Consider the following 22,831-nt stretch of genomic DNA (forward strand, 5'->3'; position numbering starts at 1 on the left):
AAGGATACAGGAAAATTGCTCCTCATTCCTTACCTCATTCCCACCTCCAGCAGTTGTTCTTGATTTTGACTAACTAGGTATTAGTTACCTAATCCAAGCCCTTTTACATTATAACTCCATGTACATAGACTTGTACCAGTTCAAATGGGCTAACTGAACTGTAGAGTCTAGTGTGGGTAACCTAAGGGTTCTAGTCTTGGCTCTCCCATTGACTAATGATACAGTATTAGTCTAATTTCATCTCTTCAAGCTTCAGCTTTTCATCTATAAAACAGTAACAAGAAATGCCTTATAGACACTCATGATTAGATCAGATAATCCATGTCAAGCACTAAGCATATAGTTAGGGCTCAATGTATACTAAGTATTAGAATATTGAATCTTGGGAGCTTTCCACTTACCGATTCATTAATTTGGTCAAAAAATCTTTGTTGCAGCTTTTACGTGCATTAGCAGGGAACTGTGCTGGTGATGGAAATAGTGATGGGTAAAATAGGCCTATGACCATTCTCATAGCTCTAACTACCACAGATACAGCCAACAGTTAAAAAAAAAAAAAAAAAAAAAGTAATTACAAACTAAAATATTCCATGAAGGGAAATACTGGGGGGTTGTAAGAATTTATAAAAGGGGCCCTGAGATAGCTGAGGAAGAGTTTCCTTTAGAAATGATAGTTGGCATTAATTGAAAACACTCACCATATGCCAGTGTATTCGTTTGCTAGGGCTGCCAATAACAAAGTACCACAGACTAGGTGGCCTAAACAACAGAAATTTATTGTCTCACAATTCTGGAGGCTAGAATTGTGTTGTTACCTTAAGGTCTCTCTCTTTGGTTTGTAGATGGCTGTCTTCTCCCTGTGTTTTCACAAAACGATGTAGGAGAGAAAGCCTTATCTATAATCAGAGGAACACAGGCAGCTGCCTGTTATGTGGCTCAGGTTCCATAATGACGTTCCTTTAAGGCGCAAAATAATTTAAAGTTTCAACAGCTTTGATTTTGAATTACGTTCACAGCATTAAAGCATCAAAGAGTAAATAAGACTCAGCAGCTTTGCCTAGCACGTTTTAACAGCTTGACATGTTTACATACTGTATCATTCACCCGTCTTAAGTGTACGATTTTTAGTACATGTATAGTGCGACCATCCCCACAATCCAGTTTAGAGGCATTTCTATCCCACCGAAAAGATTCCGAGTATCTGTCTGGTATCAATCCCCTGGCTGGTTCACACCTGCAGACCCAGGTTTGCCTAATTATTTTCAATGTTTTTGCTAAGTCGAAATGACCTTACAGATGCAAGATGACTCTCAAAAGGAAGTCAGGACTAGGATCCCAATGAATATGAAGCATATGTTCATCAGTACACCAAAGTATGTAGAGGCTGGGTCTCTGTATGTCAGAAATTCCTTAATTCACTGCCTGAGCAAAAATACAGGTTGGCTGCCCCACGTAAAACTTATTTTCTAACCGGGGTAAAAGCAGTAAGCACGTGCCCCCATCCCCGGCACCCGTGCATCTGAGGAGGTGAGCGCACTTCCAAGTGGCGGGATTTGATGAGTAATGTTCATCCAAGACAGCACCGGGCGCTGCCGTGTGCGCCTGCGCAGCTTCGCGAGCGCCTAGACACAAGAAGCCCAAATCCTGGCTCGAGATCCGTCTGTTCAGCTGTTGCGGCGCCGCCGTTTGGATCTGAGCGCCTACCCGTGACAGCCAGAGAACCCAGGCTTTCCCTACCACCCCCTCACTTTCCCTACCCAGCGCTCACCAGGAGCAACAAGATGACAAGGCCACGCACTCGGGCCACCGGGGAAGCCGCTCTCCGCTTAGCCACACCCGCTTGGTCGCTAAAATGCCTAGTCCCTGCCCCTCGGGCCGACGCCAGCAGCCACGTATCACGTTTGTACGTGTCTCGGCCTAAAAGCGGAAGTTGCGCAGGGACTCGCGAGCGCTGTGGCGGCCCTGAAAGGATATAGGCCGTGGAGGGAAGGGGGCGGGCAGACGGCATAGGAAGGCGCCGGAAGTGGTCCCGCAGAGGCGGGGTGGCAGTAGGGCTGCCGAGGCAGTGCACTTGGCTGTAGCTGGGCTCCTCGGTTAGGTCCGCTGTCAGTCCTTTCCGAGTACCTGGCCCAGTTTCTCCCGCCTCGGCCCAACATGGACTTCAGAGAAATTCTCCTGATAGCTTCCAAGGGACAAGGTGTAAACAATGTGCCGGTAAGTAGCAGCTGGGGCGTCATGTAGGGGGACCCTAATCTTCCAAGTTCGGAGTATGTGTGGCCAATGGAACTTCTAGGCAGCCACCTATCGGCTCCGGGAGAGGAAAGACCTGGACGCCTTATTTTCTTTTCTTGGATTTATACTCTTGGGAACTCGGGGGAAAAGGGCTTTGGACGAGATGCGGGAGCCATCCTGTGAATGGGTTTTGCCGGCTTATTTACCCCTGCAACAGGGACTTTGCGGTTTGGGTGTTTTAGTTAGAACTGCGTGAAAGCGGTGAGTGAGCTGTGCCTGGCACGCAGTGGATTCTAGCGCTGGTAGTTTTTGGCTTCGGCATAAACTTCAGCCCAGAGATTGGGAAGGAAGTATGTATGTAAGGGAGTTAGGGGGGTTGGGGGTCCTTGGCCTGATAGCCTTTTGGCTGGTTTCTCATCAATCTTCAAGTCAAACGTTTAGTGATTTCTTGAAAGAATTCTCTGACGCGGCCCCACCCACTCAGCCACCGAGGTGATTAAATTATCACCTCCCAGGAGATGAGTATCATTTTTGGGAAGAGAAGTTTAGCAGATTCCACGAAATTCTTGGCCAACAGAATAGGCGAGCTAGTTTCAGCTTCCGTTTACTTGTAGCCTTCCAGATTTCAGTCTTTGTTTAAAATCTAGGTCCCATTTGCTCAGTAGATGTTTGTCAGTTCGCTTACAGTCGCAAGAGTGGTGTAAGACTTAAATGGTAAAGTGGTGGAGAGCGCCTGGTTTCTGGGGGTTGTGGCTGTTTTGCATAAGCTAATCATTTCCAGATTTTCAGATGGTACCCACAGCACAGCTGTAAACCGATAAGTTGCATGGTGATGCCTGCGGTTTGAGCAGTGAGGTGTAGAACTAAAACGACTCTCAAAGTCAATTCAGCTAGAAATGAGCTCCCACGAAGTGCTCTGCATTTCCTAGATATTCGTATATTGCAATATTCATTTTTTTCTCTTCTGCCTCTTTTTTTTTGTCTTCTGAGGCTAGTTCATTCTTTTATCCCTTTGAAAATATTGATCTGAAAAAGGTCTGTATTTATGTTTATAAATATGTGTATACACACACATACACAGCCATCCCCTATCCCAAGAACTCTGAATAACCATTCCTCTAAGCCGTGAGTCATAAGCTTCGCATGTTGAAGGTATAGAATCAAACCTTTGAAACCCAGATCAACAGATTTACTTTCTAGAAGCATCTGTAAATTTTCCAGATGAATCAATATTGGGTCTAGTTACCATTCATCTTTGCATAAGTTGGTCTATATTTCATTCTAGATCTTATTGAATTTCAGTAGAGGTCAAAGACTAGCTTTGATGCCCAGGACTGTTCTATGGAAGAATCAGAACTGTCATTTCTTATTTTGAAAGCCAGTAGCTGCTGGGAGAAAAGCAGACAGATGACCCTAAAGCAGAAAATTTCAAAATATGTGTATATTTCATAATATATGCATTATCTATGATTGGAATAACAGAGGAATCAAAAAGGGGGAAAAAGTAATTTAAAATTTAATAGATGGCCGGGTACAATGACTCACACCTGTAATCCCAGCACTTTGGGAGGCCTAGGCAGGAGGATCACCTGAAGTCAGGAGTTCAAGACCAGCCTGACAAATATGAAACCCTGTCTCTACTAAAAATACAAAAATTAGCCAGGCATGGTGGTGTGCGCCTGTAATCCCAGCTGAGGCTGGGACAGGAGAATCGCTTGAACCCAGGAGGCGGAGATTGCAGTGAGCTGAGATTGTGCCATTGCACTCCAGCCTGGGCAACAAGAGCAAAACTCCATCTCAAAAAAAATTGAGGCCGGGCGCGGTGGCTCAAGCCTGTAATCCCAGCACTTTGGGAGGCCGAGACGGGCGGATCACGAGGTCAGGAGATCGAGACCATCCTGGCTAACACGGTGAAACCCCGTCTCTACTAAAAATACAAAAAACTAGCCGGGCGAGGTGGTGGGCGCCTGTAGTCCCAGCTACTCGGGAGACTGAGGCAGAAGAATGGCGTAAACCTGGGAGGCGGAGCTTGCAGTGAGCTGAGATCCGGCCACTGTACTCCAACCTGGGCGGCAGAGCGAGACTCCGTCTCAAAAAAAAAAAAAAAAAAAAAAGATAATATAGCCATATATTTTATGAATCATGCATTCTCTGACCCCTCCCCGCCAAAGCTAGTAAGCCTAGAAGTTTGATTTAGTTACCAGCATTATAATTCTTATCTTTTTACATGGAATTAAAGTCACAAAAGAAACTATTTGAGGAATAGACCCATAAGACTGTAGTTAAATTTCTTTCTTTTTTTTTTTTTTTTTGAGATGGAGTCTCACTCTGTTGCCCAGGCTGGAGGCTGGAGTATGGTGGCATGGGTTTAGCTCACTGCAGGCTCCACCTGCTGGGTTCAAGCAATTCTCCTGCCTCAGGCTCCTGAGTAGCTGGGACTACAGGCGCTCGCCACCACATCAAGCTAATTTTTGTATTTTTGGTAGAGACAGGGTTTCACGATGTTGGCAAGGCTAGTCTTGAACTCCTGACCTCAAGTCATTCGCCCAATTTGGCCTCCCAAAGTGCTGAAATTACAGGTGTGAGCCACCACACCCAGCCAAATTTCATGCTTTACTTGATTTGCAGTAACTTGATTCATCTAACTATTCCATTTACTTTATCAGCTTAATTTGGACACTTTCAAACATAAGGAATGTTAATGCATTTCTTATATACCCAAACCCCACATTTAGCATATTAACATTTTCACATATTTATTCCATCTATTTTAAAATAAATAAAGCTTTTTTCTTTTTTTGCTATCTATTTTAAAAGAAATCAAGCGTTTTTTCTTTTTTTTTTTTTTTAAATCTATTTTAAAAGAAATAAAGCTTTTTCTTTTCTTTTCTTTTTTTTTTTTTTTTTGAGATGGAGTCTCTGTTGCCCAGGCTGGAGTGCAGTGGTGAAATCTTGGCTCACTGCAACCTCCGCCTCCCAGGTTCAAGCCATTCTCCTGCCTCAGCCTCCAGAGTAGCTGGGAATACAGGGGTGCACCACCATGCCCAGTTGATTTTTTTTTTTTTTTTTTTTGTATTTTAATAGAGACAGGGCTGGTATCAAACTCCTGGCCTCAAGTGATCAGCCCACCTCAGCCTCCCAAACTTGCTGGGAGTATAGGTGTGAACCACTGAGCCAGGCCTGTCTTGAAATGTTTCTTGACTTGGATGGTGGCTTATAAGGATACTTGCTTTGTAATAATCTCTTACACTGTACACTATGTCTATGATATTTCACAATTATAAAAACAAATAGAGAGTTGGGGACTATCATATCAATTAACAGCTTTATTTCTGGTCGGGCGCTGTGGCTCACACCTGTAATCCCAGCACTTTGAGCTTTGAGAGGCCAAGGTGGGCAGATCACCTGAGGTCAGGAGTTCGAGACCAGCCTCTCGAACGGGGTGAAACCCTGTCTCTACTAAAAACACAAAAATTAGCCAGGCATGGTGGCACACACCTGTAATCTCAGCTACTCAGGAGGCTGAGGCAGGAGAATGGCTTGAACCTGAGAGGCAGAGGTTGCAGTAAGACAGAGGTTGCAGTGAGTGGATGGAGATCATGCCCCTGCACTCCAGCCGGGGTGACAGAGCAAAACTCTGTCTCAAATTAAAAGAAAAGAAAAAAAAAAAGACAGCTGTACCCCCTCCCTGCCCTATAAACACCCTGCTGAGATGAACTTACTTGATTAATTGATCTGAGAACCACAGAGGCTTTGCAGTAACAGCTAGGCTGCATCTCTCTATATTGATTGGTTCAATTTTTCCCTGTTCGCCAACTCCTCCTCCCACCTTCATTTGGAACCTATCACAGCTAATGCTCAGAATTTAAGTCTTCAGAGTTCTTAGGTCAGACCTTTACTATGCTAAGGAAATCCAGTGACTAGCAATTATTAGACTAAAATTCAAACACCTGTACAGCCACTCAGCCCTTCAGACTCTTTGCAGAGCTTTTTGTTGTTGTTATTGTTTTGAGATGGAGTCTTGTTCTGTCACCAGACTGGAGTGCGGTGGCGCTGTCTCTGCTCACTGCAACCTCTGCCTTCTGGATGCAAGTGATTCTCCTGCCTCAGCCTCCCGAGTAGTTGGGATTACAGGCGCATGCCACCACACCCAGCTAATTTTTGTATTTTTAGTAGAGACGGGTTTTCACCATGTTGGTCAGGATGGTCTCAATCTCCTGAGCTCATGATCCACCTGCTTCGGCGTCCTAAAGTGCCGGGATTACAGGTGTGAGACACTGCGCCCAGCCAGAGCTTTATTTTTTAAAGGTACCTGTTGTATCTGTCTTGAGAAGCTATGAGTATTTCCCTAATCATCATTTTTTTGTTTCTTTTTAACAGAAATACTTTTTTATGTAAAAGGTAGAATTGCATCAGGCCCAGAAATATTAGGCACACTATTATTTCCCGGTGGAAAACTGAATACATAATAACCGCTGATTCAGGTGATGAAACAAGTTGTCATCACTGGCTCTGTTTATATATAAAGGACAAAAGGTATTTTTGGTAAACTTGCACTTGATTTTCCTCCCTGGGTTCCAGTAGGAAAAACAAAGTAGTTTAACTTGTTTTGGTAGAATACTAGAGCTTAGAATGTGGATTCTTACAGGCTTCACATAGCTGTAATTTTTTTTTTTTTTTTTGAGACAAAGTCTCACTCTCGCCCAGGCTGGAATGCAGTGATGCGACCTGGGCTCACTGCAACCTCTGCCACCCGGGGTCAAGCGATTCTCCTGCCTCAGCCTCCTGAGTAGCTGGGACTGCAGCTGTGCACCACCATGCCCAGCTAACTTTTGTATTTTCAGTTAAGAGATGGGGTTTTGCCATGTTGGCCAGGCTGGTCTCGAACTCCTGGCCTCAAGTGATCTGCCTGCCTTGGCCTCCCAAAGTGCTGGAATTACAGGCGCGAGCCACGGCACCCAGCCATCACATAGTTATAATTGATGGCTTGTAAAGCATAAGACAACATATATGGTCTTTCTCCCAGTGAGACTGAAAAATAACCAGAAAAGCTACTGAAGCTCTGGTGTGACCTCCCCCCACCCCGCCCCACCCTCCGCCGCCACAAACCAAAAGGTAAAGGGCAAACCTTCATGTGGTACCAGGTATACCAGAATTTGGGCGTCTGCCTATAGCCCCTTAAGGATAAGAACCATAGGTAGTGAAAGTAAGAGCCCAGGACATTAACTAGGACAGCAAATTCAGATGTCTTCAGGGGCCAGGTAGATAATGTAAATTCTTGAAGTAGTCTGGATAAAAAATGATAGGTGCCAAGCTCCATGTATTTAAAAGAAGCCTACAATTTGCCTAGTAGTTACATTTTCTTTTAAAAAACACTGTGGGCCAACAAAAAGTTTCTGTAGATGACTTTTTTCTGCAGGTAACGTTTGATCTAACTGGTTGATTGTAACTGGATTGCTCCCCACCCTTGGATCCGTTAACCTTATTAACGAGGTCCTGGCAATATGATATTGAGCTTATTTGAGTGCAGTTTGAGGATGGCTACCTGGGAAGACGCAGACTCCACAAAGCAGACAAATAATCCTACAGCAGAAAATTTCAAAATGTGTGTATTTCAGGATCTATGCATTCTCTTATGTGCCAGATAGTTCTTCTGCCTTACTAAATAGAATATAATGTAACCCAGCCTGTGACTGTTTTTCTTTTTAAACATGATTCTCCACTGGGCTTACCCCTATGGGATAGGGGAGCTGTCTTTTAAAACATTCCAGTGCCACATCTTTTATACCAAGGTTTGATTGCAACCCCCTTTTAAAAGGTCTTGCCAGCTCAATGTTAAAAAGATCTATGATCATATGCCCAAGAGAAAGGAAAACATACATCCACATAAAAACTTGTACACAAATGTTCACAGCAGCATTATTCATAATAGCCAAATGAAGTGCTCCAAAATGGAGAGATTTGAGAATCTTTTATATAGGCAAGGATTGGGGAAGCTTAACAGGATTTCAGTATTTTCTATATAAGGTTAATGCATAGTTGCAGCAATTCGGTAGTAGGCAGTGTTTCTTTTTTGGAAATGGTGTATTTAACATTCCACATTAAGAATGTAATAGTCAAGGGGTCTCTTAGTCAAGAATTTTTTTTTTTTTCCCCCGGAGACAGTGTCGCTCTGTCGCCCAGGCTGGAGTCCAGTGGCGCCATTTCAGCTCACTGCAACCTCTGCCTCCTTGGTTCAAGCAGTTCTCCTGCCTCAGCCTCCCGAATAGCTGGGACCACAGACATGCACCACCATGCCCAGCTAATTTTTGTATTTTTTAGTAGAGATGGGGTTTCACCATGTTGGCCAGTCTGGTCTCAAACTCCTGACCTCAAGTGATCCATCTGCCTTGGCCTCCCAAAGTGCTGGAATTACAGACGTGAGCCACCACGCCTGGGGAAGGGTTTTTTGTTGTTGTTGTTTTTGGAGATGGAATCTTGCTCTGTAGCCCAGTCTAGAGTGCAATAGCGTGATCTTGGCTCACTGCAACCTCTGCTACCCAGGTTCAACCCATTCTCTTGCCTCACCCTCCCAGGTTGCTGGGATTACAGGCATATACCACCACGTCTGGCTAATTTTTTTTTTTTTTTTTGTATTTTTAGTAGAGATGGGGTTTCATCATGCTGGCCAGGCTGGTCTCGAATTCCTGACCTCAGGTGATCCACCTGCCTCGGCCTCCCAAAGTGCTGGGATTATAGACATGAGCCACTGCACCTGGCCAAGGGTCTTTTATCTCAGCCATGTGGTCTGAGCCTGGTACAAGAACATGAGGAAGTTAATTTAAAACAAAAGGTCATTAATTAAGAGGTCATGCTCAGGCCGGGCGCGGTGGCTCAAGCCTGTAATCCCAGCACTTTGGGAGGCCGAGACGGGCGGATCACAAGGTCAGGAGATCGAGACCATCCTGGCTAACATGGTGAAACCCCGTCTCTACTAAAAATACAAAAAAACTAGCCGGGCGAGGTGGCGGGCGCCTGTAGTCCCAGCTACTCGGGAGGCTGAGGCAGGAGAATGGCGTAAACCCGGGAGGCGGAGCTTGCAGTGAGCTGAGATCCGGCCACTGCACTCCAGCCTGGGCGACAGAGCGAGACTCCGTCTCAAAAAAAAAAAAAACAAACAAAAGAGGTCATGCTCCAAGACTCCATCTCCAAAGTCAACCTCCTCAGGGCTGAACAACCTTTAGAAGCCCCAAAAAGACTCTCCATTTTCTTTCACAGATTTGAAGATTACTTGTCTCATGTCTGGGGCAGTGTTGGATTTCTAACCTAGAGCAGTACCTCTCAACTGGTGTTTTAGGGAGAGGATCTTTTAGAAACTACTATTCACCTTATTCCCATAGATTTTCTGTTATTTCCCTTCCCCATCACTACCAAGATAATCTCTTTCTAAGTAACAATTAACCTTTATAGTGCTTACTCTGTGCCAGGCACTGTTCTAAGCACTTTATATATTTAATTTAATCACCATAATAACCATATAATGAAGAGTATTTTACTAATGAGGAAACTGAGGCCTGTAACTTGCCCATGGTCACACAGCTAACAAGTGATAAAGCTAGATATGGTAGAGCAGAGAATCTAATCCAGGCAGATTAGCTCCAGAGTTCTTGCTGTTAATCATGAGCTTGTGTTGAATGAGGGACGTGTACTGAGGATGGTATAGTGAGGAAGGTTGTTACCTACACAGCTTGAACCCATCCAATTCCCTATCCCCAACTCCAGCCTTAGGCAGTAACTCTATTTTTTTTTAAAATGACATTCTTAGTATACAGTAGAGTCTGATGGGAGAGAAATGTAAAGGCCAAACCAAAATCATTTGGAAACTGTTAGGCAGAAGGATGTTTACAGCTTGTTTAGGAGGGTGCCAGCATGGTTAACAGAAGTAGACTCTGAAGGTGAGGGAGGATAAGATGGAAGTACAGTTGTAGACCTTTCTGAAGTACTGGCATTATCCAAGAGGCAGGTGGAAATTAGGGAAAGGAGGTTAGAACTAGGGATCCAAGTTTTAGAGTTAAATTAGAAACTAGAGGTGAAAGTGGTAGAGTCAGGCATTGTAGCTCACACCTGTAATCCCAGCACTTTGGGAGGCCGAGGTGGGTGGATCATGAGGTCAGGCGTTCGAGACCAACCTGGCCAACATGGTGAAACCCATCTCTACTAAAAATAGAAAACATTACCTGGGTGTGGTGGCAGGCGCCTGTAATCCCAGCTCAAGAGGCTGAGGCAGGAGAATTGCTTGAACCCAGGAGGTGGAAGTTGCAGTGAGCCGAGACCACGCCACTGCACTCTAGCCTGGGCAACAGAGTGAGACTCCATCTCAAAAAAAAAAAAAAAAAAAAAAGTGTTGGAGTTAAATTAGAAGTGACCAGCATGGGCAACAAAGTGAGACCCCCCCATCTCTACAAAAAATACAAAAATTATTAATAGCCAGTTGTGGTGGTGTGTGCCTGTAGTCCCAGCTACTCGGGAACCTGAGGTGGGAGAGTCACTGGAGCCCAGGAGTTTGAGGCCACAGTGAGCCAAGGTCATGCCACTGCACTCCGGCCGCCTGGGTGACAGATCAAGCAAGACCCTATGTGTTTCTTTCTTTTTTTGAGACGGAGTCTTGCTCTGTCACCCAGGCTGGAGTGCAGTGGCCAGATCTCAGCTCACTGCAAGCTCCGCCTCCCGGGTTTACGCCATTCTTCTGCCTCAGCCTCCCGAGTAGCTGGGACTACAGGCGCCCGCCACCTCGCCCGGCTAGTTTTTTGTATTTTTTAGTAGAGACGGGGTTTCACCATGTTAGCCAGGATGGTCTCGATCTCCTGACCTCGTGATCTGCCCGTCTCGGCCTCCCAAAGTGCTGGGATTACAGGCTTGAGCCACCGCACCTGGCGACCCTATGTATTTCTTAAAAAAAAAAAAAAAAAAAAAAAAAAAAAAAAAGAAGTGAGGTGTGTTGTAGTGAGAACACTTTTGGGGCTGAGTTAGGCGATCTGGATTCTAATTCAGACTCTGCTATAAACTGTGTGATTGCCAGTAAATACACAGGTGTCCTGGGCCATTTCTAACATAGAGGTTGGACTAGAGACTCCATGAGACACCTATCTGATATTATTACATTTTATAATCAGGTATGTTTTTATAAACACAATAACAGTACCGTTTACATTTAACTCCATAGCAATTATGAATAGCATCTTTTGGTGCAGGTTATTAATTTTTATCCTCTTAGCCATCCAGCTAAGCAGTTCTAATGGAACCATTGGTTTTCCAGGCCTACTTTCTTTCTCTGACTCTGATGTTCTGAGAAAATTTTTTAAAACTGTGTGGTAATTATTAAAGTTAAGGCTGTAGCATTCTTTGAATATTCCTAACTTCTAATTCTAACCAGTTATAAATCTCTTATGTAAAGCCATCAATAAATTTATATTTTCTACAATTGAAACAATATGTTATCTCCTGGGTAAAGAACAGCTTTCATGGAGGGATTGACTTTTTTTTGTTTGTTTATTCTCGAGATGGAGTCTTGCTCTGCCGCCCAGGCTGGAGTGCAGTGGCACAATCTCGGTTCACCACAACCTCCGCTTCCCGGGTTCCAGCAGTTCTCCTGCCTCAGCCTCCCGAGTAGCTGGGATTACAGGCAATGCACCATCCCACCTGGCTAGTTTTGTATTTTTAGTAGAGATGGGGTTTCTCCATGTTGGTCAGGCTGGTGTTGAACTCCTGACCTCAGGTGATCCCCCCGCCTCGGCCTCCCAAAGTGCTGGGATTACAGGCATGAGCCATCGCGCTGGCCAGGGATTGACTATTGATTCCAACATAACATACAGTATTTGTTGTACACATATTTCTAGACTGATGTCTCCTTATTTTCTTAATCTGGCCTAGATGATACAGTTTAAATGCAAGGAACAGATATGTCTTAAAGTGGCTTAAAATTTTCTAAAGCTCTTGACTTCAGAATTACAAATCTTGGCAAAATCTCTGATGTTGTATTTAAATGACAAATTTCACTGTGGTGGATCATTCATTGGGGTGTAGCAGAATGACGGAGTTGGCTTGCAGTGAAATAAAATGGATATGCTTAGGATAAAAGAAACTCTTGTCCAGCTGCTTTCCATGAAGCTCAAACAATGAAGCAGCCTGGTGCCTTGAATCAGATTCAGAATTGATGGGTCCATCTTGATGTGCTGCTGCTAGGACTAAATATGACCGTGTGATGCGAGGGGAAGTGCCAAATAGTTCTTCTGGGTTATTAAATAGAATGCAATGTAATCCAGCCTGAAGCTCTTTTTTTTTTCTCTCTCTCTTTTTAAAAATGATTCTCCACTGGGCTACGCCTGTGGGGAACTGTTTTTTAAAATATTTCATTACAACACATCTTTTGATACCAGGGTCTATTGCAACCCCAATGAGAAAAAGATCTGTGGTCGTATACCTAAGAGAAAGGAAGATGTGCATCCACATAAAAACTTGTACACAAATGTTCACAGCAGCATTATTCATAATAGCCAAAAAGTAGAGACAGTTCGAATATTCAGCTGATGAATATAAAAATAATGCATGGTATATCTATACAATGGAATATTATTCAGCCACAAAAAGGAAGGAAATATTGATACATGCTACAACATGAACCTTGAAAACATGCTTAGTGAAAGAAGCCAGATACAAAAGGCTACTGTATCTGTCAGTGTTCTCCGTGGAACCAGTAAGATTTATTTTAGAGAATTGATTATGGAGGCCTGACAAGTCTGAAATTTCTAGGGCAGGCCAGCAGGCTAGAAAATCAGGCAGGAGTTCATGCTGTAGTTTGAGATAGAATTCCTCTTCTTAGAAGCCTCGGGTTTTGCTCTTATGCCTTCATTGTCATGATTGGATGAGACCCATCCACATTATGGAGGGTAGTTTTCTTTACCCTAAAGTCAACTGATTGTAGATACTATATCTACAAAATACCTTCACAGTAACGCTTAATGTTTGATTAAATAACTGGGTATTATAGCCTAGTCAAGTTGACATATAAAATTAACCATCATAGCCACATATGATTTCATTTATATGCAATGTCTAGAATTGGTAAATGCATAGAGACAGAACGTAGATTAGCGTTTGCCAGGGTCTGAGGGGAGACGAGAGCGTGGAGTCATTGCTAAAGCCAAGAGATTTTTTGGGAGGATGATTAAAATATTCTGGAATCAGATGGTGGTGTTGGTTATACAACTCTGTGGATGCAGTTGACCCTTCAACAACATAGGCTTGTGGCTGGGCGTGGTGGCTCACGCCTGTAATCCCAGCACTTTGGAAGGCCAAGGCGGGCGGATCATGAAGTCAGGAGATCGAGACCATCCTGCCTAACACAGTGAAACCCTGTCTTTACTAAAAATACAAAAAGAAAAAAAAAAAAAAAAAAAAGCCAGGTGTGGTGACGGGCGCCTGTAGTCCCAGCTGCTTGGGAGGCTGAGGCAGGAGAATGGCCTGAACCCGGAAGGTGGAGGTTGCAGTGAGCCGAGATTGTGCCAATGCACTCCAGCCTGGGCGACAGAGCAAGACTCTGTCTCAAAAAAAAAAAAAAAAAAATAGGCTTGAAATGTGTGGACCCGCTTATACGTGGATTTTTTTCCAATAAGTTTTTAAAAAATTTGTGACAACTTAAAAAAACCTGCAGATGAACATAGCCTAGAAATATTTAAAACAATTAAGAAAAAGGTATATCATGATGCACAAAATGTATGTTAATTGACTATGTTATCAGTAAGGCTTCTGGTCAACTTTGAGTTGTTAGTAGTTAAGTTTTTTGGGAGTCAAAAGTTATACATGGAATGTTGTTGTTGTTGTTTTGAGACGGAGTTTTGCTCTTGTTGCTCAGGCTGGAGTACAGTGGCGTGATCTCAGCTCACTGCAACCTCCACCTCCTGGATTCAAGCAATTCTCCTGCGTCAGCCTCCTGAGTAGCTGGGATTATAGGTAGGCACCATCACGCCCAGCTAATTTTTTGTGTTTTTAGTAGAGATGGGATTTCATCATGTTGGTCAGGCTGGTCTTGAACTCCTGACCTCAGGTGATCTGCCTGCCTTGGCCTACCAAAGTGCAGGGATTACAGGGATGAGCCACCACTCCCAGCCAGAATTTTTTCTTACTGCACAGGGTGGTGGCATCCCATGCTACCATGTTTAAGGGTCAGCTGTATATCAAAAACCATTTAATTGTATACATTAAATGGATGAATTTTGTGATATATGAATTATATCTCAAAGATTTTCTTTTTGAGACAGAGTCTTGCTCTGTCACCCAGGCTAGAGTACAGTGGCACAATCATGGCTCACTGCAGCCTCTACCTCCTGGGCTCAAGTCATCCTCCCACATCAGCTATATAGCTGGGACTACAGGTGTGCATCACAATGTTCGGCTAATTTTTGTATATTTTGTAGAGATAGGGGTCTCAGTATGCTGCCAAGGCTAGTTTCGAACTCCTGGGCTCAATCAGTCCTCTCACCTCAGCCTCCCAAAGTTTTGGGATTACAGACATGAGCCACTGTGCCCAGCCATTCAAAGATATTTCCAAAAATATAAAGATGATCTGTAGTGACCCAGTCTTTTTTTTAGGCTGTGAACCTAAACTTTGTCTAAGAGTGTTTTAATATCTTACTGGTATTTGTGCCGTTGAGTTTTTTTTTGTTTTGTTTTTTTTTTTTTTTTTTTGAGATAGGGTCTTACTCTGTTGCTCAGGCTGGAGTGCAATAGCACAACCACAGCTCACTGCAGCCTCGACCTCCCTGGCTGAGACAATCCTCCTGCCTCAGCCTTCCGAGTAGTTGGGACCACAGGTGTGTGCCACTGTGCCCAGCTAATTTTTAAATTGTTTGGAGAGACGGTCTCCCTATGTTGCCCAGGCTGGTCTTGAACTCCTGTGCTCAAGCGATCCTCTCGAATTAGCCTCCCAAAGTGCTGGAATTACAAGTATGAGCCACTATGCCTGGACTGAGTACATTTTTAAGCTACAGAGGATATAAGAAATTAATTGATTATGGCTCAGTTCATATAAACAAGATTAAGCCTCATTAAAGCAGCGCTGACCTTGCCTTACTGCTAGCTTTTTAAGTTGTTTAGAAGATCAACAAAATAGACATTGCATAGATTTATTGAATTTCTTCTGCATCATAAGGACAGGACAACAAGTACTGTAAAGTTGTTGGGTTAAACGTGAGACCAGCTTAAGTATCCTTAATGATTAGAGGTGTTTAAAAAGGCAGAATTTGAAATCAACATATAAATTGATGAGAACAGGTGTATACTTTGAAAAAAAGCTAAAAGTAGCCTTTGTTATTCTTTTCAAAGCAAATCTGAGTCCCTGAACACCACCTTCCTTTTCTACCTTTCCTGTATTTTTGTTCCCTAAGTCAGTGTTTTGTTTCTTTCTTTCTTTTTTTTTTTTTTTTGAGATGGAGTTTTGCTCTTCTCACTCAGGCTGGAGTACAGTCACCCAGGCTGAAGTGCAGTAGTGCAATCTCGGCTCACTGCAACCCTCCGCCTCCTGGGTTCAAGCAATTACTGCCTCAGCCTCCCTAGTAGCTGGAACTACAGGCGCCTGCCACCATGCCTGGCTAATTTTTTTGTGTTTTTAGTAGAGACAGGGTTTCACCATGTTAGCCAGGATGGTCTCGATCTCCTGACCTCGTGATCCGCCCGCCTCAGCCTCCCAAAGTGCTGGGATTACAGGTGTGAGCCACCGTGCCTGGCTTAATAGTATGTATTTTTATATGAATTGGAAAAATGTAACTAGTTGTTCAAGTCAGTCATTTTATGGATATTATTGCTGAGGTAAAGCTGTAATAATAGGTCATGATGTTAGTCTGTGAGTTTTTTGTTTTTGTTTTTGTTTTTGTTTTTTGAGACCAAGTCTCACTCTGTTGTCCAGGCTGGAGTGCAGTGGCGTGATCTTGGCTCACTGCAACCTCTGCTTCCCAGGTTCAAATGATTCTTGTGCCTCAGCCTCCCAAGTAGCTGGGACTACAGGCATGAGCCACCATGCCTGGCTACTTTTTATACTTTTAGTGGAGATGGGGTTTCACCAGAGTTTGAGGCCAGGCTGGTCTTGAACTCCTGACATTAAGTGATCTGCCCGCCTTGTCCTCCCAAAGTGCTGGGATTACAGGCATGAACCACTGCACCCGGCCAACTCTGTATATTTTTTTAAATTAGTAAGTAATAGTAGGGGTAGTATACCACAAAGGCAAAAATCATAAAGGTAGTATGCAAATGACTGAAGCTTGCTAATAAACACTGCGTTTAATTATGTCCCATTGACACTGATGTTTTCCCTTTTGGATACCAGTATTCAGTCAAGAGCAGCTTTTTGGTTTGTCATATCCCACTTTCTATCTCTTGCACTCCCAGGTTAAGACAAAAGATATCTATCCCAAAATCATGTTAGATAGTGCTCAGTGCTGGGTTATTTGGACAGCAAACCAGTCCTGTTTTAAATAAGTAACGCTAATATATGTATTTGCATTTTTCTTGGGGAAAACCTTGTATGGGGCTTTAATTTGTATGGGGCTTTATAACTCTATGAGCTATATAATGGACAGGGACAGGAAATTTTTGTTTTTTGTTTATTGAGATGGAGTCTTGCTCTGTCGCCAGGCTGGAGTGCAGTGGCATGATTTTGGCTCACTGCAGCCTCTGACTCCCTGGTTCAAGCAATTCTCCTGCTTCAGCCTCCCAAGTAGCTGGGTTTATAGGCAGGCACCACCATGCCCAGCTAATTTTTGTATTTTTTGTAGAGATGGGGTTTTACCATGTTGGCCAGGATGGTCTCGATCTCCTGACCTTGTGATCCGCCTGCCTCAGCCTCCCAAAGTTCTGGGATTATAGGTGTGAGCCACTGCACCCAGCCTTTTTTTTTCTTTTTTTAAAGAGATGAGTTCTCACCATGTTGCCCAGGCTGGGCTCTTAACTCCTGGGCTCAAGCAATCCTCCCACCTCAGCCTCCCAAAGTGCTAGGATTATGGACATAAGCCACTGCAACTGGCCAGGAAAATCTTAAGTGTTGGTGAAAAAAAAATCCACCTTCCTCTGCTTCCAAATCCATTAATGGGATGGAGTAGACTGAGTGTGTGCCTCTGCTTACAAGTTTTTGTATGTCTTAATTTGAATCATATTCATGGTGCCCTTTCCACAATGAAAATGTAAGTTGCTTGTGATTAAGACCTGTGTTTATGGTTCTTTTCTTGTAAACAAGGACAATTTTATATATATCTAGTTAGTATTCTCTTTCTCCTCTCCCTTTCCTTCTCCTTTTTCTCCTTTAAATATTGAGCCCCCATCCACTATGGAAAGAGTCTAAAATTAAATTTACAAAGATACGGACTTTAAAGGATCTGATTGTGGCCTAGCCAGGGTGACTGGGAAAGAAATCTGGATGCTGTCTTAGGATTTCTCTCTATTAGGGATATGTCACTTCTCAGCATTGCCATCATGCAAGATTTTCAGGTTGGATTAGAGCCTGCTTCCTTGGCTAGCTGCTTTGTTGGCAGACTAATTTACTCAGAACTTCCAGCCTGTTTCAAGATATGTCGTATTTGGCAGCCGTAGAGTAAGCACATATCTTTTGGTTTTCCTCCAAGAATTTCATACATATTTGGGAATAGTTTTTTGGTTCCTAAGTTGTCTCAATTTGTTCTTGGACATGTTTCTTTTTCTGCTAGCCACAGCAACAGGTACATTCGATGAGAATGCATCTGCCTAACAAAACAAAAAAAAGGAGGATACTTTAAAAATCTCATTTCCTGGATTTAATTCGGAATGGTCCTAGAGGTGAATCATCCCTGGTCTGAATTTATTTTAGCTCTATGTTCATCATATTTCTCTCATAATAGGTACTTATAAAGTGGAAATATTTTTCCTTTTGTAGTTCAAATTAATATTACTTGAGTTTAGTATTTTCTTGATGCAGTTCTATAAAAACTGAGGTCCAGAGGCTTCATCTGTGCCAGGATAATTTGAGCATTTTTGGGGTGTTATAGGAACCTGTCTGAAAAAGAGTTTGTGAGGCAAATTAACATTTACTGAACATAAGAGCTACAGTTAAAGGTTGCCGGGAATTGGGCCTTTATTGCATAGATTTTTTGAAATGCTTTTTTACTGTGGTTTGCCCCTAGTCTTTGTGTGTGGTCAAAGTAAAACTTCAATGTTTCCACGTTCTAGGCGAAATAACACACGTAGCTATGAGTCCCTACTAGAAAATCATCTGGAGTAGTCAGGAGAGAAAATAGTTGTGAGGAGTAGTTTTTTCTGTTTGTTTGAAAAGTTGGACTTTGAAATGCTTCATTCGAATGCAGGCTATTTTTAAACTCAGAATTTTATACATTTACTTATTGATTGATTTATTGATTGATTGAGACAGAGTTTTGCTCTGTCGCCAGCCTGGAGTGCAGTGGTGCATTGTCGGCTCACTGCAACCTCTGCCTCCTGTGTTAAAGCCATTCTCCTGCCTCAGCCTCCAAAGCAGATGGGATTATAGGCGTGCGCCACCACGCCCAGCTAATTTTTGTATTTTTAGTAGAGATGGAGTTTCACTATGTTGGCCAGGCTGGTTGCCAACTCCTGACCACAGGTAATCTGCCCGCCTCAGCCTCCCAAAGTGTTGGGATTATAGGTGTGAGCCACTGCACCTGGCCTAAATCAGAATTTTTTTTTTGAGACGGAGTCTTCTCTGTCACCTGGGCTGGAGTACAGTGGCAGGATCTTGGCTCACTGCAACCTCTGCCTCCTGGGTTCAAGCAATTCTCATGCCTCAGCCTCCCAAATAGCTGGGATTACAGGCACCTGCCACTATGCCCAGTTAATTTTTTGTGTTTTTAGTAGAGATAGGGTTTCACCATGTTGGCCAGGCTGGTCTTGAACTCCAGACCTCATGATTCACCCGCCTCAGCATCCAAAAGTGTTGAGATTACAGGTGTGAGCCCCTGAGCCCAGCCTAAATCAGAATTTTAAAACACAAATAATCGATTCTTCTAGGTGGTGATTTCATTTAGTTACCCAGTCCAGGTACTTTTTTGGAAAATAGCCTGAAAACAATGCTTCTGTGAATTGTTCATTTATGCATTATTTTGGGATGTTACATAGAAACTTTATACCCAAAAATCATCATACATAATAAATATTTAGTCTGAAATTTTATAGCTAAGCTTTACTATGGGTTATATGATCTCTCAGTTATTCAGAATAGGTTTCACAGTTAACATTTATACCTCTTATTACCTGGCACAGTGCCTTATACCTAATAATATATTTTAAAAGTTGAATTGCTTATAACTTTTACTGTTTTTGTTTTTAGAAAAGGTATAGTTTGGCAGTGGGGCCTCCAAAAAAAGACCCAAAAGTTAAAGGTGTCCAATCAGCAGCTGTACAAGCTTTTCTTAAAAGGAAAGAAGAGGAGCTTAGACGAAAAGGTATGTATCTATAGCCTTATTCTCAATTTTAAAGTCTTCCATCTTCACATCTAGCTTGTACTAAACCAGTGGCTGTTTATAAAAACATAACAGGTCAACAGATTTGGGAGGGTGTGTGTGTGTGTGTGTGTGTGTGTGTGTGTGTGTGTGTGTGTGTCCAGGTTAACTGACTGTATTCATGGCTTTACATATGTTATCTCGATCATTTGTATAAACGTTTTCTTTTTTTCTCCCCTTGAAGTAACAGATTTTTGGGGGTTAGTAGCCATATCTTCTAACTGGCCATAGTAAATCCCCAATAAGAACTCCATTCTTTAACTTTGGTTCTGAAAGTGTTTCTACCCATTTTGTGTTTTAATTTTTATTAACAGAATGCTATCTAAAAGGCTAAACTAGAGATAAGTTTTAAAGTCTTTATCTCAAATAGTTCTTCATGCAGATACAAAGAAACTGATTCAATATGTTTAAGTATTCATTGAATCGTAATTAATAACAACTGCTAAGGGGATATTAATGTTCTTTTAACTTGGTGATGTATTTGGTTTGAAGTATTTTCTATATTTAAAGCTGAAAAGTAAGTCTCCCACTTGCTTTAGTCATATAGAAAAACCCATATGTCTCCCACTCATTATGTAAAGATGACTCATTTGATAGTTGTTCAAATGACTTCCTCATTTGATTCCTAGATGTCTTCAAACTGTAACCTGAATATTGTATTTTCACTTGAGCAATCTTGAGATCTCGAAATAATAACATATTCTTGTTTTGTCCGTTTTAGCCTTAGAGGAGAAAAGGAGAAAAGAGGAACTAGTGAAAAAGCGAATTGAGCTCAAACATGACAAGAAAGCAAGAGCTATGGCCAAGAGGACAAAGGATAATTTCCATGGTTACAATGGGATTCCTATTGAGGAAAAGTCAAAGAAGAGGCAGGCAACAGAAAGCCATACCAGCCAAGGAACCGACCGAGAGTATGAAATGGAAGAAGAGAATGAATTCCTTGAGTACAATCACGCAGAGTCAGAGCAGGAGTATGAGGAAGAGCAAGAACCTCCCAAAGTTGAAAGCAAACCAAAGGTCCCCCTTAAAAGTGCCCCACCACCTATGAACTTCACTGATTTACTCAGGCTGGCTGAGAAAAAGCAGTTTGAACCAGTGGAAATCAAGGTAGTGAAGAAATCAGAAGAGCGACCTATGACTGCAGAAGAACTTAGGGAGCGAGAATTCCTTGAACGAAAGCATCGGAGAAAAAAACTTGAGACAGATGGAAAACTACCTCCAACTGTGTCCAAAAAGGCACCCTCTCAGAAAGAAAGTGTGGGCACAAAACTAAGCAAAGGTTCTGGAGACAGGCATCCTTCTTCCAAAGGAATGCCCCTTCCTCATGCTGAAAAGAAATCAAGACCCAGCATGGCCAATGAGAAACACCTTGCTTGGTCTTCATCAAAATCCATGCCAGGAGAGAGGATCAAGGCAGGATCTGGCAATAGCTCCCAACCCTCACTTCGTGAGGGCCACGACAGACCTGTTTTCAATGGAGCTGGAAAGCCTCATTCCAGCACCTCTTCACCAAGTGTCCCAAAGACTCCTGCTAGCAGGACTCAGAAATCTGCTATTGAGCACAAAGCCAAAAAATCTCCATCCCATCCTAGCCATTCCAGGCCTGGGCCCATGGTCACCCCACACAATAAGGCTAAGAGTCCAGGTGTCAGGCAGCCAGGCAGCAGCTCTAGCTCAGCCCCTGGGCAGCCCAGCACAGGGGTTGCTCGACCCACAGTTAGTTCTGGCCCTGTGCCTAAGCGCCAGAATGGCAGCTCCAGCTCAGGACCTGAGCGATCAATCAATGGGTCCAAGAAGCCAACCAATGACTCAAATCCCTCTAGGCGGACAGTCAGTGGTACATGTGGCCCTGGACAACCTGCAAGCAGCTCAAGTGGCCCTGGGCAACCCATCAGTGGTTCAGGTAGTTCTGCAAGACCCTTGGGCAGCTCTCGTGGCCCTGGCCGACCTGTGAGCAGTCCACATGAACTTCGACGACCAGTGAGTGGCTCAGGCCCCACTGGGCGGTCTGTCAGTGGCCCTGGGAGATCCGTAAGTGGCTCAGTTCCAGCTGGACGGACTATCAGTAGTTCAGTCCCAGGAAGACCAGTGAGCAGCTTGAGACCTGGGCGAACAATTAGTAGCTCAGGTCCCACAATAAAGCCTAAGTGCACTGTTGTCTCCGAAACAATTTCTTCCAAGAATATCATTAGCCGGTCCAGCAATGGACAGATGAATGGAATGAAGCCTCCCCTATCTGGCTACAGATCTGCCCAAGGTAAAAGTTCCCCTCACCCTAAGGAGTATATATTTGGCATTAGGAAATTGGAAAGAGTTTTTATATTATCAGGGACCCTGTGAACCCCTCATATGCTGTCCTTTAATGTACTGTAGTTTTGATAGAATCATGATGTTTTATCTGCCCTGTGGTTGAGAGTTCCTTTTTTTTTGTTTTTGAGACAGGGTCAGTCACAGGCTCAAGCAGTTCTCCCACCTTAGCTTCACAAGTAGCTGGGACTATAGGCGTGTGCCACCATGCCTGGCTAACTTTTTATTTTTTATAGAGATGGGGTCTCAATACGTTACCTATACTCGTTTCTAACTCCTAGGCTCAGAGATCCGCCTTCCTCAGCTTCCCAAACTGCTGGGATTATAGGCATGAGTCACTATGCCCTGCTGAGAGTTCCTTTAATGATCATGGCTTGGAAAGGTCTTTAGAAAGAGACTTGTCTAGGATCTCTGTTTTCACCCTTGAAACGTCCCCAAGTGTGATAAACTTAGCTTTGTGATTTGTGAACATTCAGGGTGAATGTACGTGACTTATATATGTATGCTACAATGGATGAATTAATCTACTTTTTCCTGAGGACTAAAGAGACTTGTCTTCAAGGATCAGAGTGTAATTGAAAGCTTATTCAGCAGATATTTCTTGGGCACCCATTATGTGCCAGGAACTGTTTTTAGATTGTACTTGTATTTCTGCTTGTTATAATGGTTAGTATCAAGGTCCTAAACACTGATCCTTCAGGAATCTACTGTCCCAAGGTGTGTGATCACTGGTGGCACCTGCTAGCTGCTAGATCATACTT

General features: G+C 43.2%; 1 protein-coding gene and 2 long non-coding RNA genes across 3 annotated transcripts in view; 2 read left to right on the forward strand and 1 right to left on the reverse strand.

The window, feature by feature from the left end:
• Positions 1 to 755: 755 nt before the first annotated feature.
• On the reverse strand, positions 756 to 1,824 carry LOC123568755 (uncharacterized). Its single transcript, XR_006692266.3, has 2 exons — positions 1,769 to 1,824; positions 756 to 957 (listed from the first exon to the last, which is right to left on the reverse strand). It is a non-coding gene; the product is annotated as an uncharacterized lncRNA (long non-coding RNA).
• Positions 1,825 to 2,033: 209 nt separating this feature from the next.
• The window catches only part of SPTY2D1 (SPT2 chromatin protein domain containing 1), a 28,445-nt gene continuing 7,647 nt past the window's right edge, over positions 2,034 to 22,831 (forward strand). The window contains exons 1-3 of the mRNA XM_005578430.4: positions 2,034 to 2,214; positions 19,592 to 19,706; positions 20,485 to 22,020. Coding sequence (XP_005578487.1) covers positions 2,155 to 2,214; positions 19,592 to 19,706; positions 20,485 to 22,020 — 1,711 coding nt within the window. The 5' untranslated portion in view covers positions 2,034 to 2,154. The remainder of the gene's footprint in view (positions 2,215 to 19,591; positions 19,707 to 20,484; positions 22,021 to 22,831) is intronic.
• Positions 7,730 to 10,441, forward strand: LOC141408470 (uncharacterized). Its single transcript, XR_012423368.1, has 2 exons — positions 7,730 to 9,079; positions 9,398 to 10,441. It is a non-coding gene; the product is annotated as an uncharacterized lncRNA (long non-coding RNA).

Source organism: Macaca fascicularis, chromosome 14 (assembly GCF_037993035.2).
Source record: "Macaca fascicularis isolate 582-1 chromosome 14, T2T-MFA8v1.1".
NCBI classification, from domain to species: Eukaryota; Metazoa; Chordata; class Mammalia; order Primates; family Cercopithecidae; genus Macaca; species Macaca fascicularis.